This window comes from Taudactylus pleione, unplaced genomic scaffold (genome assembly GCF_031769625.1).
Source record: "Taudactylus pleione unplaced genomic scaffold, aTauple2 ptg000372l, whole genome shotgun sequence".
In the NCBI taxonomy this organism is placed as follows: domain Eukaryota; kingdom Metazoa; phylum Chordata; class Amphibia; order Anura; family Myobatrachidae; genus Taudactylus; species Taudactylus pleione.
This window is the reverse complement of record NW_028284773.1, coordinates 16171502-16190791: the sequence shown is the minus strand read 5'-3', so window position 1 is coordinate 16190791 and position 19290 is coordinate 16171502. Positions and strand designations below refer to the sequence as shown.

At 43.3% G+C, this 19290-nt stretch overlaps 1 protein-coding gene across 1 annotated transcript in view; it reads right to left on the bottom strand.

The window, feature by feature from the left end:
• LOC148508309 (putative cation-transporting ATPase 13A4) overlaps positions 1-19290 on the bottom strand; it is a 149478-nt gene that overhangs the window by 29055 nt on the left and 101133 nt on the right. The window contains exons 18-23 of the mRNA XM_088444764.1: positions 18569-18693; positions 17103-17266; positions 13407-13520; positions 11771-11850; positions 4950-4992; positions 2383-2492 (exon numbers count right to left, since the gene is read on the bottom strand). Of these exons, the coding sequence (XP_088300890.1) occupies positions 2383-2492; positions 4950-4992; positions 11771-11850; positions 13407-13520; positions 17103-17266; positions 18569-18693 (636 nt within the window). The remainder of the gene's footprint in view (positions 1-2382; positions 2493-4949; positions 4993-11770; positions 11851-13406; positions 13521-17102; positions 17267-18568; positions 18694-19290) is intronic.

Below are 19290 nucleotides of genomic sequence, written 5' to 3'. Positions count from 1 at the left end.
AATCTCATTGTCGACATTGTATTTGTAACTGTTGAGATGCTCAATGTTGACATTTTGGCAAAGTTGACATTCTGAATGTCAACTTCATATACCACACCCCAGTGTGAAGACTAATCCTCTGGTAACTTGTTGTAGTCAGGATAAAGTTAAATAGGCTGCATAATACAACGGCCCGCCTCCAGTGACAGCAGCGATCACATGACTGAAGGTGTAAGCAGGAAGGAGAGCCACGCCCCTTCCCTTATAGGGAGGACGATGCACAGGAGCCTCAAGCAGAAAATGGAGACAGTCATTCTGTGGAGGAATTCAATTGTTTTCCTTGCATCCGCCAGATATTGGCACCCACCGGCATCAATTCAATTGTTCTGCCGTTTGGGTGCCCATAGCCACAGCTGCACATATTTCTGCTCATAAGCTTCTGAGGAGGTGAGCAGAAATGTGTGATAAGTCCATGGTCTGGGCCGTTTGGGCACCTTAAAATGGACTTTAGATGGGTTTAGCCGGTTTGTGCAGCTGAACACGATGCTTTTGGGTACGTCAAAAGTAATGGACGCACAATCAGAGCAACAATTTAATTGCCCCGTCGTGTGCCCATTACTTTGGGCACCCAAAAAACAATTGAATTCCCCCCTAAGAGTCAGCAGATCTAAGTCTCAGTAGACAGCAGTGTCTGACCCAGTAAGTACTGTGGTGTCTAACTCATTATGAGACTATGAGGCAGATATATTATTAATCACATTTTATATGCAAAATTATCATATTTTATTGTGACGATAATAAAGGGCTTTCGAATGTATTAAAATTAATTAAAAATCAAAAAGTGTATGTTCCTGGAAATAAAGTCGAGAAATGGCCTCAGCATGAGACCATGAAAACAATCTACAGCAAAGGTGATTAAAATGTAATAAATAAAAGTATTTTTCAAACTATTATAAAGGCATTATACTGTAAAATTAATTTTTGACATGGTACAGAATTATTTGACATCACCAACTGGGGATAATAATAAACAAACTGTGTGACAATGAACTGACTCATGGGTCAAACATACAGCACAGTTAATAAAAAATTTTGGGAAAAAATATATTTTTTTCATTCTAATGATGAAATAAATATGGCAAACTGTACATTAAAGACATCAAGTGATCATGTTACAATGGGTAGATGGGTGGGAATGGTATTGAAATGCCGGCGGCTGTTTAGCAGCTGGTTCAAATCCCGACAGCGGCTGCCCGACAAGATCAGGATCCCGACAGAGGCAGGTATGTATCCTAACCTCCCCTGCCCCCCCCCTAACCCTCCCTTTGTGGTGCCTAACCCTAACCTACCCCTAGGGTTTGGCACACCTCCCGGGGGGTGTGCCAAATCCTAACCTTCACCCCTAGGGATGCCTAACCCTAATCATGGCCGACAAGAGCCATGCTGGGCTCAGGTGACGGGGCGTGGCCTAATCACGGGAGGCGTGGCCACGCCACCTTAGAAGGAAAAAGAAAAGTTATTTTAGTGTCGTAAAGCAGCACGGCCAATGGGGGGTGCAATCAGCGTCATCGCTCCCCCATAGGAGACTGCTACGGCTGCTGCTTTAGCAGCCACGAGCAGGCTCCCAGTGCAACCCAGGACACAGCAGCGTGTGCTGGGCTGCTGTGACTTAAGAGGGAGGGGGAGCATGCCGGATCCAGGCCCCCACCAGGCCCCTGCAGCAAGCCTGGGCCATTTGTACCCGCTCCCCCCTCTCAGCGCCCCTAACCCTAATTCCCCCCACCAAACCTAACCCCGCTAAATTCCCTAATCCTAACCCTTTTCCCCCGCGGCTAAGGACGCCCCAGACTTACCTTCGTTCGGGATGTTGTCCTTGGCGTTCCAACATCAAGATTATGATAGGCGTCGGTATTTCGATGCCTATCATAACTCTCTAGCTGGTGTTCCGCTGTCGGAATTGCGGCCAGCGGTGACTATATCTCGCATGGGTGTATGGGTAGGGATTTTTATGATATCAGATGTTTTGACAGGTGGAGAAAATCTATTTAATCTACTGATCTGCTGCCTGTGCTGGGAGAGGAGGAGCGTTACAGAGAATGAGGGGAGGGATGAGAGAACATGCCTTTTTCCTATGTATTTTCATGAAATTCTGCCTAGCTTGCCTTCAGAAGATGGTGAATTCAAATTTAAAAATGAAAATCCATTTGTGTTTGTTACATTTGAAGAATATCACTTTTTGAAGAAAAAAAGCATCAACAAAAAACTGCAATGTTTGACGATATTTTACAGTATGGACATTTTTGTGGCAGATATCTAATGCATTAATTAGTATAAAAAGTGCCAATTTAGCTACATTTTCACAAAAATAGCCTTGATACTTCTACCACTATTAGAGACACTTACTTAATGAGCTCAGGAACACATTGAATGTTTGTTATTTGAGATGTGAATGGTGAAGCCACAGATGCCTCTTGCTCAGACAGCGATATACCAGCATGTGCCATTTTTAATGCCTAGAATACAAAATAACATTCAAGATTATTTATTTCCCTAAAAAAAATAATATGTATTTGTAAACATTTAGGCTCTATTTCAGAGTCTCGTGCAATGCGGATGCATTTGCAGCTGCTCTGTGTGCTCAGATATAAATGTGAATATCTGCATCTATGTGGCCACATCAGCCCCTCTCATTCGCTTATGAATGTAGCCGTCATTACGCACCTATCGTTGGTGCAGGAGATCTAGCTGAAATCCACTGCTTACTCTTAATAGCCTCCAATTCCACCTACACACCCACGACACCACCACGCCAGACTTATCCTATGTGTGAATGCCCAGTTGCCGGCCAGTTACACTCACTATGCCACAAGTGGTAAGAAATCTGAGGTACTTACACCTGTAGTTGTTCAAAGTTGCATACGTGCATGTTTAGTTTAGTTGCTAAAAATTACGATGTCCATCCGCAAAGCGGACTTGTGTACAATTAATGAGGCCCATAGTGATCTTCCTCTTATGTGTACAATACTCAATTCACCTTGTGTTTCATGTTTTTCTAAAGTTTTCTTTTAATTTGAACATATTACACTTCAATACTTCTTATATAGGCCTCTTCATGCTTTACATGGCGGCGCTATCACCAGAGAAAGCTGGCGAAGGTTATTGCTGGCGAAACACGGTGATAACTATTGTCAGCTATATGGCTTGTTAAATCAGGAGAAGCCCTAAGAAGGGCTTATCCCTCTGTAATAAATAGGGGACAGCACCAGCCATCACTAGGCTGTGACAAATGTTAGATCTTTATTATATTCCTGGGGTACTGATAGCCATTTTGCTTCCTGAGGCGCCAACTAAAATGACACCCTTCTCCTTCCTCACACGAATCAGAACATTTATTTTACAGTTGTACTGGTATAGACTATAAAACACAAAGTACACTGTAATCATTACCAACGATGTAGAAATTACTACTTCAAACTTTTAAAGCAAATAAATGTACATTGTTATAATTGAGTCCCACAGTATATTTTGCAGAACAAAGAATCTTTTACCAAAAAAATATAGATACAAATTAGAATGAGATACAGGAGAAAGTTGCCTGCTTAACATTTTATATTAAAATAAAACCACTGAAAGCTCAGCTATAATCAATAACTGTAATCAATATAATCAATAACAATCGCTGTAATAACTTTTACAGTACACTGCAATTGTTCCTGGCTATAATTATAATCAGGAGCTGTAAAAAAAATCCGTACATGCAGCAATTACCAAGAATATGTGCTTCACATCACCACAGTTTAATCTTCATTTATTTAATTTTTTTGTAAAATCTAATCTGCAAAATGTGGACCAAGGGCCTGATTCAGAGGCGCTCGCTATTTGTGAGCGCTCGCTCTGAATCAGGGCGTTTTTTTCTTTTTTTAATTACCGCCTCCAGGCCGCTCGCATAGCTGTGGGTGCCCACCTACAGCTTATGTGAGCGGCCTGGCAATGGTCACGATTATCGCGACCATCGGCATTGCGAGGAAACCCTAAGGTACTGTCTCAGCACTCGCAATGCCGAGCTGTCGATCAACATCGACAGCCGCCCCGTTTTGTTGCGAGTCCCAGAGCGAGTGAAGTTCTCACTCGCTACATGGCTTGCGCACACACATTGCGCTTGCCACGGGTGCACACTAGGCCACCATCGACCCGCTTGCGAGCGCTGTGCGCTCGCGAGCGTGTTTGAATCAGGCCCCAAGATCAATGTTCAATTCTATCAACTGTAGTATAACAGCAGCTGCAGCAGCACTGTTATCCCATATCATAGCTCCGCATGCGCTGTGCAACTTATGCTGGGTACACACTGACAGATACATTGGCCGATCAAATGATCAGCCAATATATCTGCTGCACATCAGCCAGTGTGTACCCACGATATGTAGGTGAACATCATCGTTTACCGACATATCGCATTGGCTGTGCTGCACAGCCGATGGGCAGATATGTCTGCAGACCGCCCATACACATACAGCGGCAGCCGCAAGGATGGGGACGGGACACGCCCCCGACCCGCCAACTAGCCGCCGGGACCCGAGGGCACAAGCAGATGATGGCCGTTAGTATTAGTATGTATGAATGACCATCAGCAGCTGATATATCTGCAGATCCCTCGATCTGCAGATATATCTGTCAGGTGTGTACCCACCTTTAGACGCATGTGCTGATTGCCGATTATCACTCAACTGGGAAAACATCACCATAGCGTACAACACTTAACCAGGCCCTATAGTCACCAATGATTCCTCATATTAATAAGTACATGCAGTAAATGAAAGTGATGCATTGTAACAATAATAATCTATGCTCTTACATGTTTCTTAGTATAACATAAATAAAAAACATTGCCTTATAGCTTAAAATGAAGGGCTTTGTTTAATTAGTAATTGCTATATTCCACATGATAGACTTACAAATATAAATGTACTTACTCCACAATCATTGGCTCCATCTCCGCACATTGCCACATAATAACTGCAAAAAGTAGTAATTTGGGGAGTCATTACATATGAAATAATATTCAGTGCATTTTATTTATTACTAATCAACCATCAGAGTCTTTTACATGATACGGTGTAGGATTGTTAATTCCACCCATTGAACACATTTTAGAAAGTGAGTAATGTGTACATCATATCCTCTGTTGTGACTGAATGACCTGTTCCTGCTTTACCCCACTTACTGCAATTAGTGTGCACTGGGAGTCATTGTATTGTCTTGAAGCAACTGTAATTATTCTATTATGCGACGATTAATTAAACATTAGTGTAACAATAGCACACCACCAGCCTAGTAATTCTCTCATTGAATGTTCAGTGCTGTGAAGTATAACAACTGCAAGTAGAAAAGAAAAGCTGATTATATGTGCTGATACTAGCTGTTGTTTCTAAGGATAACTTGTTTCAAATGGGTCTCTCACTCCATATTCCATACTATTTAGCAAAAATGAGGTACAGCAGAATCTAACAAATACAGATCTCCTTACCTTTACCAATCTGATACCTTTTGTGTCTGACTATCTCAAAAAGAACTTTATACACTTGCAAGATCTATTTCATCCAATTGTCATAAGGCAACACTGCCACGATTATACACTTGGTGCATTTTAATATTCATGTCATTTGTACGTTTATTTATGTACTACCTGAAGTACCCGCATTGCCCAGGTTTAAATCTTCAAGTTATTACGTTTTATTATGTGATGTTGTCCAAATCCATCCAGTGGAAGGCCCAGAACTGGCTCCCTGGGTCAAAGTTCTGCCCGGTGCACTCCACCATGAGGTCCGACCAGGACCCCAACCACTCCATTAGGCATCCCAAACCAATTGCCACCCATCTGTGAAGTTTTCATTCAGATCCATCCAGTGGAAGGCCCAGAACATGCTTCCCTGGTCAAAGTTCAGTCCAGCGCCCCAGGTCAAAGTTTTGCCCAGCATACACGAACGGGAGGTCCGACTGGGACCTCAACCCCCTAGTACAGGGGTGGCCAACCAGTCAGAGGCAAAGAGCCAAAAAATAAATGTAGTCAAGCGAAAGAGCCGATAACTGTCACAAGGCCACGCCCCATTTTTGTGCGCACGCCTTTGGTATGACATGACCTTGTGTCACACACCTGTTTTTAGTCATGCTGGGGGCGAGCCCAGCACATTAAAAATACACATTTTACATAATATTCCCAATATACATTTTTCACTGTTGAAGTGAAAGAAAAAGCCAGAGCAACATAGAAAACATTGAAATAGTCACGTTCACATAAAATATACAGAAACAAGCCAGATCCACATAAACATTTAAAATACACATCCACATAAAATACATATTGAAATCCAGAACCACATAAAATATATTAAGAATGCCAGTGCCCATTATGATGTGCCCCCTGTAGTTGTGCCCATTATGCATTGGCCTCAGTAGTTGTGCACCTTCTGAAATGTCCCCTGTAGTTGTGCCCATTAAGTTGTGCCCTTTCTGCAATGCCTCCTGTAGTTGTGCCCATTAACCAATGCCCCCAGTAGTTGTGGCCCTTATGCAATGCTCCTGTAGCTGTGCTCATTATACAATGCCCTCTGTAGTTGTGCCCATTCTGCAATGCCCCCTGTAGCTGTACCCATTAAGCAATGCCCCAATTAGTTGTGGCCCTTATGCAATGCCCCCTGTAGCTGTGTCCATTATGCAATGCCCCCCAGTAGTTGTGCCCCTTCTGCCATGCCCTTTGTAGCTGTGCCCATTAAGCAATGCTTCCAGCAGTTGTGCCCCTCCTGCAATGCTCCCTGTAGTCGTGCCCCCTAAGGAAGTGCCCAAAGCATTAGCGCCCCCGCCCCACCCACACCCCTATGAAGAAACTTACCTTCATGCTGGCACCGTTCCATGCCATCAGGGCTCCCGAGTCCCACCATCGCTGCTGCTGCTTCTGCTGCCTGCTGGATCTAACTGGATTCAGTAGACGTGCGGGCTCCTCACATCGCGGGTGACATCATGATGTCACCCGCGCTCTGCATTACTGGGAACACTGGCCTCTGAAGCGATCAAAAGAGCCTCATGCGGCTCGAGAGCCACGGGTTGGCCACCCCTGCCCTAGTATGTCTTCTGGGATCCGATGTTACTACTCTGTGAAGTTTTCATCCAAAGCCATCCAGTGGAAGGCTGAGAATAGATTCCCCGGGTCAAAGTTCTACCCAGCATACACCAACGGGAGGTCCAACCAAGACCCTAACTCCCTTAAAACCTGATCAGGATAAAACTGGACCACCTCGCGTTAGTTTCATCCCAATCAGTGTAGGGGTGTCCAAATGCATAACCGGACAACAAACAAACAAACGGACCAATGTATTTTATATATAAGATTTGTCGCTCTGTCGTGTTGTCGATATGTGGTCTAATAGCTTACTCTTCTGATACTAAATAACTGTTTAAAATTTGTCAGCTTTACCTATATTTAACAAACAAAGAAACAAACAAACTTCATATATATTATATATATATATATATATATATATATATTATATATATATATATATTATATATATATATATATATATATATATACGAGCAGAGACACGGCGGCACTCACGGTTCTTTTTAAGAAATAAGGACAGAAGCCCAAATTCTTTTCAAAAGCATTTGGGCTTCTGTCCTTATTTCTTAAAAAGAACCGTGAGTGCCGCCGTGTCTCTGCTCGTTTATACTTCTCCAATCTTGTCGGAGGGCACCCAGTGAGTTTAATGAACGCTAGAGCAGTGGAGTGCCAAACTATCACAGACTATATATATATATATTAGGGGTGAGCGGGTTCAGATTTCTGAAATCCGAACCCCCCCGAGCCCCCCCGATCCGAGTCCGATCCGAGTCAGGCTCGACTTTTCCCGCCTGACTCGGATTCTAAAATCGAGGCAAAACGTCATCATCCCGCCTTCCGAGTCTCGCGGGTTTTGGATCCTATATAAGGTACCCGCGTCGGCGCCATTTTCTCACTCGGCTGTGGACAGTGAAGAGGGAGGGTGGGAGTTAGGGCTGGCTGTGCAAAGTCCTGTGCAGTGTCCCAGTCCTAAAGGGGTGCTGTAGTGTTGTCCAGGGGGTGCTCTGTTCGTCAGGGGTGCTTCCCCCAAGTGCTAAAAAAAATATATTTTTTCTGTGTTTGAGAATTGTGTGCGCAGTAGCCGCACGTGCATCAACAAAGTAGTGCCAAGCGTGCGCCTGTGTCATAAGTAAAGGGCCGGCTGGCTTGACCGTTAAAGGGTGCTGTAACCCCCAAAGTACACTCCAAACCAAATAAAGAAATATTTTCTGTGTTTTGAATTGTGTGCGCAGTAGCCGCACGTGCATCAACAAAGTAGTGCCAAGCGTGCGCCTGTGTCATAAGTAAAGGGCCAGCTGGCTTGACCGTTAAAGGGTGCTGTAACCCCCAAAGTACACTCCAAACCAAATAAAAAAATATTTTCTGTGTTTGTGAATTGTGTGCGCAGTATCCGCACGTGCATCAACAAAGTAGTGCCAAGCGTGCGCCTGTGTCATAAGTAAAGGGCCGGCTGGCTTGACCGTTAAAGGGTGCTGTAACCCCCAAAGTACACTCCAAACCAAATAAAAAATTTTTTTCTGTGTTTGTGATTTGTGTGCGCAGTAGCCGCACGTGCATCATCAAAGTAGTGCCAAACGTGCGCCTGTGTCATAAGTAAAGGGCCAGCTGGCTTGACCGTTAAAGGGTGCTGTAACCCCCAAAGTACACTCCAAACCAAATAAAAAAATATTTTCTGTGTTTGTGAATTGTGTGCGCAGTAGCCGCACGTGCATCAACAAAGTAGTGCCAAGCGTGCGCCTGTGTCCCATAAGTAAAGGACCGGCTGGCTCATTTCTTAAAGGGTGGTGTAACCCACAAAGTGCACTGGTCTCCAACAAAAATAAAAAATTATTTTCTGTGTTTGTGTGCGCCTGAGCCGCACGTATATATCAATATAACATAAATGGAGGACCAAACTTTCTCCGATAAAAATAAAATAGGGAAAGATCAAGAACCACTTCCTCCTAGTGCTGAAGCTGCTGCCACTAGTCATGACATAGACGATAACATGCCATCAACGTCGTCTGCCAAGGCCGATGCCCAATGTCATAGTAGAGGGCACATACAATCCCAAATGACAAAGTTCAGGAAAATGACCTTGAAAAAAACATTTAAATCATCTGAAGAGAAACGTAAACTTGCTAATAAGCCATTTACGACACGGAGTGGCAAGTAACGGCTAAGGTCTTTCCCTATGTTCATGACTAGTGGTTCAGCTTCACATGACGATGGAAGCCCTCCTCCCGCTAAAAAAATCAAATGAGTTAAGCTGGCAAAAGCACAGCGAAGAACTGTGCGTTCTAAGAAGATATCACAAATCCCCAAGGAGAGTCCAAGTGTGGTGGCGGTTGCGATGCCTGACCTTCCCAGCACTGGACGGGAAGAGGTGGCTCTTTCCACCATTTGCACGCCCCCTGCAAGTGCTGAAAGGAGCACCCACAGTCCACTTGCTGATATGCAAATTGAAGATGTCACTGTTGAAGTACAACAGGATGAGGATACTGGTGTAGCTGGCACTGAGGAGGAAGTTGGCGAGGAGGATTCTGATGGTGATGTGGTTTGTTTAAATCAGGCTCCGGGGGAGACAGTTGTTGTCCGTGGGATGAAAAAGCCCATCACGGTCATGCCTGGGCAGAAGACCAAACATTCCACCTCTTTGGTCTGGCAATATTTCTATCCAAATCCGGACAACAACTGTCTTGCCATATGTACCATATGTAAAGGTGAAATAAGTAGGGGTGGGGACGTTAACCACCTAGGAACATCCTCCCTTATACGGCACCTGCAGCGCGTTCATAAAAAGTTACTGTCAAGTTCAGAAACTTTGGCTCAGACCGTAAGCAGTCCAGGGTCACCTAAATCCCTTTTTCCTGTTTTATCCAAGGAATCGGTGGATGAGGAGGATGAGGACTACATCTTGCCTCCGTAGAACCAGTTTGTGCAGGGACACATTAATTGCCAGCTTGTTTTGTGGGGGCCCAAACGAACCAATCATTTCAGCCACAGTCATGTGGCAGACCCTGGCGCTGAAATGATTGGTTTGTTAAGTGTGCATGTCCTATTTATACAACATAAGGGTGGGTGGGAGGGCCCAAGGACAATTCCATCTTGCACCTCTTTTTTATCTTTGCAGTATGTACTGTTTGGGGCCTAGTTTTTCAAACTGCCATCCTGTCTGCCATTGCAGTGTCACTCCTAGATGGGCCACGTGTTTGTGCCGCCCACTCGTGTCGCTTAGTCATCCAGCTACCTCGGTGCAACCTTTTGGCCATAAAAACAATATTGTGAGGTGTGAGGTGTTCAGAATAGACTGGAAATGAGTGGAAATGAAGGTTATTGAGGTTAATAATGGCATAGGAGCAGAAAAAAACACAAATTCTGTGATTTTAGCAGTTTTTATGCTTTTTAAAAAAAAAATACAGATCCAAAACCCAGAACCCAAAACACGGAAGGGTGGTTTTGGCAAAACCAATCCAGATCCAAAACACGAAGAAAGATCCAGATCCAAAACCAAAACACAAAACACAAAAAGTGGCCGGTGCACACCCCTAATATATATATATATAATATAATTGTAGAATGTTTGTCCAACTGTAATACCTCGCCACCTATTAAGAATTAGGGACAACTTATCCCAAATTCCTTTACCCCACCTTCTAGCACTTGCACTTTGAAGTGTTTATTTTGTGCCTTTTGTAAGTCCTTTTTAGTTCTACACTGAAATTCTAATAAAAGTTCTGTTATTATTATTATATGCTGAACATGTCAACATTTTGTCTGTCAACATGTCCCTGTCGACATAAGGGTGTCTAAATAATGACTGCAGACATTGTGATTGTCAACAAAACATACGCAACTCAGAAACAAAAAGGTGTAGATCACAAAAACAGTGTAATAGCACTATTACACCTCCCTTACCCCTTTCACTTACATATAGTTTTAATGGATCTTTTAGCTCAAGAAAAACACAGAACTTAGGGCCTGATTCAACAAGGAACGCACAGATACAGACGAACGCACCCGGGCGCTGCGAGAATATGCTAATGAATGCATACGCAAGGCAATTGCAGCAGAAAGATGCAGACGCCCAGCAGTACATAATGCTGCCTCCTTAACGTCTGTACTGATGCGCAAGGCTGAGAAAACATCGGAACATCGAATAACATTGGAGCCGCATGCAGACTAAAGGTAGGCCTGACCCTGCCGCTGGAGTTGAGAGACTTCCTGCACACAAAGGGATGCCAGGCTGCGTCCAGCATCTCAGTGGCTAATTTATGCACGCCCCTGTTATGGGGTGCAAACGCACTGGCCCGCCTGCGTTCGGCCGACCACTCCCCGTAATCGCCCACAAACTGGACTTCCTGTCACTCATTTTTGCCTTGGTCTATGTATTCAGTGCGCTCACTTTTGTGGACGCAGTGAGCGGTTCGCGCATGGGCATTGCGACCCAGACCGCAAACATCGGCTGATTGTGTGCATCTGCATCCGCACGTTCCTTGCTGAGTCAGGCCCTAAATATTGAATAAGCATCACAGTAGTGAAACTTTTCATTTTCTTCTCAATTACAAAGTTACAATTCCAGATTTTATTACATTTTAGATGATATATTTAACAATTATAGAGTTCCCTTAGAAAAAAATAAACCACAAAACAAACCATTTTTAAGTGGTGGATTTATAAATATTGACATCAACTTACTCTAGTTTTTGAAATTCCTCTATTAGGTTAGATTTCTGGCCTGGAGACATTCTTGCAAAAATGGCACCATTCAGCAACAGCTATCATAAAATAAAAAAACAAAAAGATCAACTTTAGTGAAATTCAATATATTCATGATCTGTAAAATACCTCAAACAAAGCCATGCAAGGTACTGTAGTTATGTGCATGCAGACTGCTCCTGCCTCACACTTTTGCTGACCCCCCCCCCCCCCCCCCCCCCACACACACACACTCGGAGGCTAGAACATGAGGGTGAGGAAGGTTTAGCTAGAAACACGTGTGTACACTAATATATGGCCCTGCACTCTTCTAGTAACTTTTTTATTAGCTTGATCTGCATAACAGTGACCTCCCTATGCCCTGACTGTCATTGGCAATTAACTGACACAGCAGAAAGCTCTGCACACAGGAGGGCATTCTGGAGCATCAGAAAAAGATACTGATCGGTTCCTCATGAGCTCAGAACAGAAGTACTCAAATGTTGATAGATGGATGACAAGTTTCACTCTGGAGTTGTACGGCGACCCATGTGAGTAAGTGGGTGGGAAGTTGGTCCAGTAGATGATATTGTGAGGATGAGTAGTTTACTGAAGAATTATGATGAGAGAGGAGTTAATAATGGTGGATAAGGGGTTAATGATGGAGATTTAGTTATGAAGGATAAAAGGATTAAATGTGGAGGATGGATGAGGGGTTACGGATTGATAAATGAATGTAGTATTTCAAAACCATGGGGGAGATTTATCAAACCTCGGAGAGAGAGACAGTGGAGAGAGGTAAAGTACCACAGATGCAGACAATGCACAGATGCAGTTCCTAATTGTCATGTTACAGGCTTTGTTTGAAAAATGACAGTTGCTCGCCCAGACACCGCCTGCATGTATGATTACTTGGTTTCCCTTAGAGAGTACTAATTCACCTCTCCAGTGAATCCAGCTCTCCCTCTTTTGGCATCTGACTGGCGATTGATGAGAATCTGCGCAAGCGCTGGCCAGAAATCCCCAGCAGCACCCGCGCAGTGATTGAAAAAAATAAGAAACGGTTCCTGGTTGCATATTCTGGCAGCCAGGGACAGTGCTCTACTGCGGTAACGACAACTGCAGCTATCGAATTTGATAGCTGCAGTTGTCAGAACGGTCATACATTGCCACACCAGATTGGTGCCCTATCTAGGTATAGCGGCACCTATAATGACAGGGCATAGTGCTCCTAACATTCTGATCACTTTCCTGCATTACTCCATGCAGGGCAGCGGTAACTGCAGCACATAAAGTGCGCATTTACCGATTTCACAGCTATCACCCCTTCATACATCTTCCCATTTATCTCTCTCCACTTTAGCTTTCTTCAAGGCTTAGTACATCTACCCCAAAGTACCAGCCAATCAGCTACTAACTGTCATTTTTCAAACACGGCCTGACAGGAGCTGACTGGTTGGTACTTTATCTCCATCCACTTTATCTCTCTCCGAACTTTGATAAATCTCCCCCCAAGTCTGGACCTTCACCTGACAGCAAACTCAGGTAAGTGGATCTTTAATAAGTACCAGTGAAATATGCGCTAATGACAGAAGCCCCAGCTCACATATCGCTGCCAGGACTAACTGCACAGTACCTTTGGTAGCAAGCTGTAGAAGTGTTGCACTATATACTGATAGTCTTTCCCAGTCATCGCAAAATAGTAGTTGTCATTTTGTTGGCCTTGATTACATTTTTCAATGTCAAATACCTAATCGTAAAATAGAAGAAAACATTTGTTTTAGGTTTTATTCATTTACATGTCACAAATGGTTATAAAGTGCAAGCTGGTAGTAAATAAATAATTGTATACAGTGCTACTTATTCTGTTGCTACCTTATAAATAAAGGATAAACAGTATCTCCCAGCTGCATGTAGGTCCTTTGAGCTGGATTTACCATGGTTACACTATGTGATAAAATATTGCTTCATGTTTCTAACCCCTCATGTTAGGTACAAAACCATTTAAAAATATTGCTAGCACTTGATTATTATATTTTCATACTATAAACATTTAATATATTTAAATTTTGCATTTTTATTTTTAGCCAACTAAGTTGAATATCAGGGCACATACTTCTTTATATTCTAGATAATAACCCAAGTATTGGCAGAAGAATTACTCTCAAAATTAAAAACTTACCTCTGGGTGGAATTAGATAATATTTCCTAAACAGAAAAATATGGATATATCTGGGTAAGTGGGGGAAGTGGAATTTTCCTGTTGACATAACTCACCTAAAATAAGTCTGGATTGAGGCACAGGGGTAAATTTACTAAGATTCGTGTTGGTCCAGATTTGTCCTGTTTTTCAACTCGGATAGGATTGATCAAAAACAGCAGTTTTTACCACTTTAAAAATGGGGAATTTACCAAGCTCCAGGTTTTGACAGAATTGTTTTGATTGATGGTGTATTTGGTCGATCCTGTCCGTTTTATAGTCCCGTTTCACCGCCTGAATTTCTCTCCCGAACAAGCAGGCTGCATATAGCAGTGAAATATGTGCAGACTGCTTGTTTGTTTTGTAATATTTTAAGGGTTAATTTTAAGATAAAAATTGACATGGGGTTCCCCCCAAAAGCATAACCATGCCCGGACTTGTCAGCCAGGCCTAGTTCCAAAAATTGTGGGGAACAAAACGATTAGGGTTCCACTGGTTTAGGAAACAGCACCAGGCTGCAGGGCCAGTCCTGGTTTTAAATATAGTAGGAAAAAAATGCGTAGGAGTCCCCCTATATTTAAAGCCAGTACCAGACCCAAAACCACTGCTGTGTAATGCCACAGCCCAGAGACCCTACTACCGAGTCTCCAGGGCCAAAGCATTCTCACCCCAAGTCGGTCAGGCCAAGCCGGGGATCTCAGAGGAGGTGGGTCCCCCCTCTCCCAAACCCCAGGCTTGGTCTGAAGCCTAGGGCTCTTCGCTGCACCCCTGAAGTGGTGGGTACAAGGGTAATAAAGTGAAGAATAGTAGAAAACTATTTTATTTTACAGTGGGACTACAGGTGCCAGCATGCCTGCCTTTTGACATTTGCGGAACTACAAGTGCCAGTAGGCATCCAGCACCCGTACCCCCACTGTAAAATAAATAGTTCAATAAAGACAGAACACACACACCGTGACTAGTAAAGATTTATTACACACATACATCAATCACACATACTTACCTGTACCAGAAGACGGTTGGTCCACTTGTCCGAGTAGAATCCGTGAGGAATGACCTGCAACAAAGATCGTATACTCACCTCCATCCTCGCGCTGGTCTCCGTAGCATCCAGAGGGGTCTTTGCAAAAAAACAAACAGAGTACCCGATCCATATACTTACCATTAGCGGTGTATTTGTGTGACCACATACCCCGCTAACCGGCTCCTGACTGAACAATGAGAACAGTCAGGTGCCGCCAGCCAATAAGCAGCCGCTAACTGTAGTTCCACAAGTGCCAAAGGGCAGGCATGCTGGCACCTGTAGTCCCACTGTAAAATAAAATAGTTTTCTTCTATTGTTCACTTTATTACCCCTGTACCCACCGTTCCAGGGGTGTGGGGTAGGGTCCTGGGCTTCAGACCAAGCCTGGGTTTCGGGAGAGGGGGACCGCTTTTTTATGGGGTCCCCACCTCCCCTGGATCTTCGGCTTGGCCTGACCGACTTGGGGTGAGAATGCTTTGGCCCTGGAGACCAGGGCCCTAGGGTCTCCGGGCTGTGGCATTACACCCCAGTTGTTTTGGGTCCGGTGCTGGTTTTAAATATAGGAGAAACCCTACGCATTTTTTCCCCCTATATTTAAAACCAGGACTGGCCCTGCAGCCTGATGCTGGTTCTTAAATTACGGTGGAACCCTACTCATTTTGTTCCCTGTCATTTTAGGAACCAGGACTGGCTGACTAGTCCTGGGCTGGTTATGCTTTGGGGGGGGGGGACCCTACATAATTTTATTCCAAAAATTAACCCTTACAACACACTTTCCATTCAGAAACATACACAAATCACACTGATTTGTGTATGTTGGATGGCAACTCGCAGCTCATTAGATGGTGCATTTAAAACTTCTATTTAGCCACCGATATGAGTGTAAAACGGCCGACATTAGCAAAACGAATAATGGCAAATTCCCGATTCAGGCTGAAATAAGTGGAGTACTTCCGAAATTGAGCCAATGGTGATATCATTTCTATTGTTCAAAACTGACAAATTTGCGGCATTAAACCACCCGATTTCAATCCCAAAAGATGAAGAATTCACCCGACTTTAATGATGGTAAATTCCCGATTTGCAAAAAAGTTATATTTTCACCCGAGAATGCAAATCGGGACCAACGCGATTCTTAGTAAATTTACCCCACAAAGTATGAAATACATGGTGAAAATGCAGTATATTTGCAGGGCAATTTATACACATAGCAACCAGGCTTTGGTAGAATCTGAAGGGGTGATTCAGAGGTGGACGCAACAGCAGCGATTTTTGTCACAGCTTCAACTGTAGCTGTATTGTAATGCCACGGCTGATGGATATCCTATTAAGACACCCACTGGCTACGGCGCCAGACCATTGGACATTGCACCTGCCTATGGCAGGCAAAGAATGTCTGACTGACCATGGCTGCTGGTGTCAGTGCAACTGTGTCTTTTGACGCAGTTGCAGACACAAACACACTTGCGACACGCCTGTGTCAGGTAGCCACGCCTCTAGTTACCATTCAGAAACACCCATCAAAATTGCATGGCTCTCCGTGCAATTTCGATCTGTGCTCCCTGGCAGTAACCATAGCGGCGCTTGAGCAGCGCGGCCAGGATGCATACACAGAAACCATCAAACACTTGTGCCCGATGACTTCCCGGCATCCACCTCTGATTCACCCTCTAAGTGTGTTGTAAGACTGCAGCCTGATCTTTCCTGCCAGGGACATTGACAGGTTGGGAGAACCACCAGCACTGTAAGTGCTTCTGCCCTAACACTAACAACACGGTGTGGTATACAGGCAGGATTTATCTAGACAATGCTGCCACTCTGTTTAATCAGTGTCTGTAGTACCAATTAGTACAGCAATGTTTTTACCTCCCCTTTTTCCTGGTTATTAACGGGTCAAAAGAGATAATGGGGTGATTCTCACAGAATTACACACGTCTCAGGCGAACGAGAAGCCCCACAGTCCTGCTGGAATAACCACAACTTAATGTCCTGATTTATGTACATTTTCTGTACAGCTCAACAAAAGATTCACACGTGTGTATGCAACGTCATACACAAGCACTGAATTATGTAAAAAATAAAATACATGAGGCAATGAGGCATCTTACTGTCATTTCATTAACACCAGAGATATGGTTTTCCATTTCTTTCCATGTGATAGACGCAGGGGAGCTCACGGTTGGCTCACAGGCTTCAACCAGGATCACTCTGGCATTTTTCTGCACAACACCAGAATTTCTTGCTACAGTTATCGCTGTTTGAAGATTATCACCTGTAGTGGAATAAAGTATATTAATTCTTCTCATGAGCATTGTTTTCCATCATAGAACAAGTATTATTTACATCCTTTACTGTTATAGAGTGGGGGCAATTTTTAAACTTGAGTTTGGCAACTTTGGCCTAGCCTAGAGTTTTTGCATATTAGGGAATACCTTTCACTGCTACGGGAACCATACACAATTTATATGGGTGCTCATATTAACTGCCTTCTGAGCCTGACTTCTAGTATACAGTAGGTTGTAGATAGATAGATAGATAGATAGATAGCTGGATAGATAGATAGATAGTACATCTATAAGAAGTAGAAATGAAAGGAAAAAACGTGTCCACATACACTTACCCTCAAAATGGGGCTATTTGGAAAATTCAACTAAGATGTGCCATACATTTTTTTCTCAGTAATTTGCTCAATTTGTATTATATTTTTTCACTGCTAAAACAATAAAAGCACAACCATATCATGCCAAGCATCTCATGTCGTATGGCGCAAAACCCCTAGGTAAATGAGGATACATCGGTAGGCGTAAACTTAATCTGACACGGTAGGGAAAACTGTCTCTCTCTAAAAACAGTAGTGCTCATATAAATGTATATAGTGTACACCATGTTCTGTCAGACAATACCGCAGAATACACACAAGGCTTTTCTTATAACTACATGATTAAACAAATCCTAGAGGGATGGATGGCTTTAGGTTTCAGAACAAAGGATTTGAAGACATAAAATAAAAAGCTAGCACAAATTTCCATTATTAACATATCCTTTTTCTGTAGGTGCAGATAATCAGGAAAATGCTCTTTAAGTCCATAATTATATTTAATATCCAATTTTTTTTTATATTGTTTTATAAAATTTGTTTTATGCTAACTTGAACACCATTCATGGTCCATTTTCATATCTATGTATATACTGTCATACAGTATGAACACATTCAAAACTCTACTTGTTTTCAGTAGCCTCAATGAGGAACTCCAAACTCCCAAAAAAGTTATTCTTAAAGTAAACCAGGGATGATTCATTTGGGATTTTGACAATCAAAAGAGACTTTAAGTAACATTCAGATTTCTTATCCTTTGTCAGAAGAACCCTTGCCCCTTTCCTCTCAACTGTAACTCACAAACTAGGATTCACCTTCAGTTCTATGACCTGCATCATTTTTCAGTAAGATTTGGTGCATCTATAGAAGCAAATCAACGGGCTCCCATTCTACTATTTTCAAGATTCTCACCCTCTATGTACCACTTTCCTGTTGTATCACTTTCTACAAAAGGACATGTAATAAAATGGTACAAACCTGTTACCATCACAGCTCGGATTAACGCATTGTTCATCTCATTCAATGCTGGAATGGTTTCTGGTTTCAAACGATTTTCTAATATCAGAAGCCCAAGGAACACAAGGCCAGATTCCACCTCCTCCCTTGTAACAATAAAATGAAAGGCTTAAACCAAACTTTGCTCAGTTGAAAAATATGTTTGATATATAAGCAACAGTTCTGTAATAACTTACATGACTTACCAACAAAAGAAAGCAATGGCCCTGATTGTGAGCCACACACAATCCGCATGCAATGCCGATGTTCTCGTTATTTTTTGTAACTACAGGTGTGAAAAGTTGTTAAAGCTCCTAATTGTGCATGCGCTACACAGAGTGTATGCACGATGCTATGGGGACAGACAGTGTCAGAAATGTTGTAGAGAAGTGGTGGGCGTTCCTGGGCTGTGGCTAAAGGTGCTCACGTTGTGTTATGGGAGTGTCACAGGCATGTTAATGCAAGTGGCTGTGCTCCAAGCCACAGGCATAGGAGGCCATAGGGCTGGTTTAGGTTGCGATGGTGCGACCGATGGTGGCATATAAGGATGCACCAATCAGTATTACAGAGTTCATGGATGGTTAATAAGGTGTCTCAGCCCTGGCACATTCAGCCACACCGAGGTACACAAAGGAAGGAGTTTGCAAGTCATTTGCATAAACTTGCAGACAGGCGACCGCCAATAGATGTTACTGCTTGCGCTT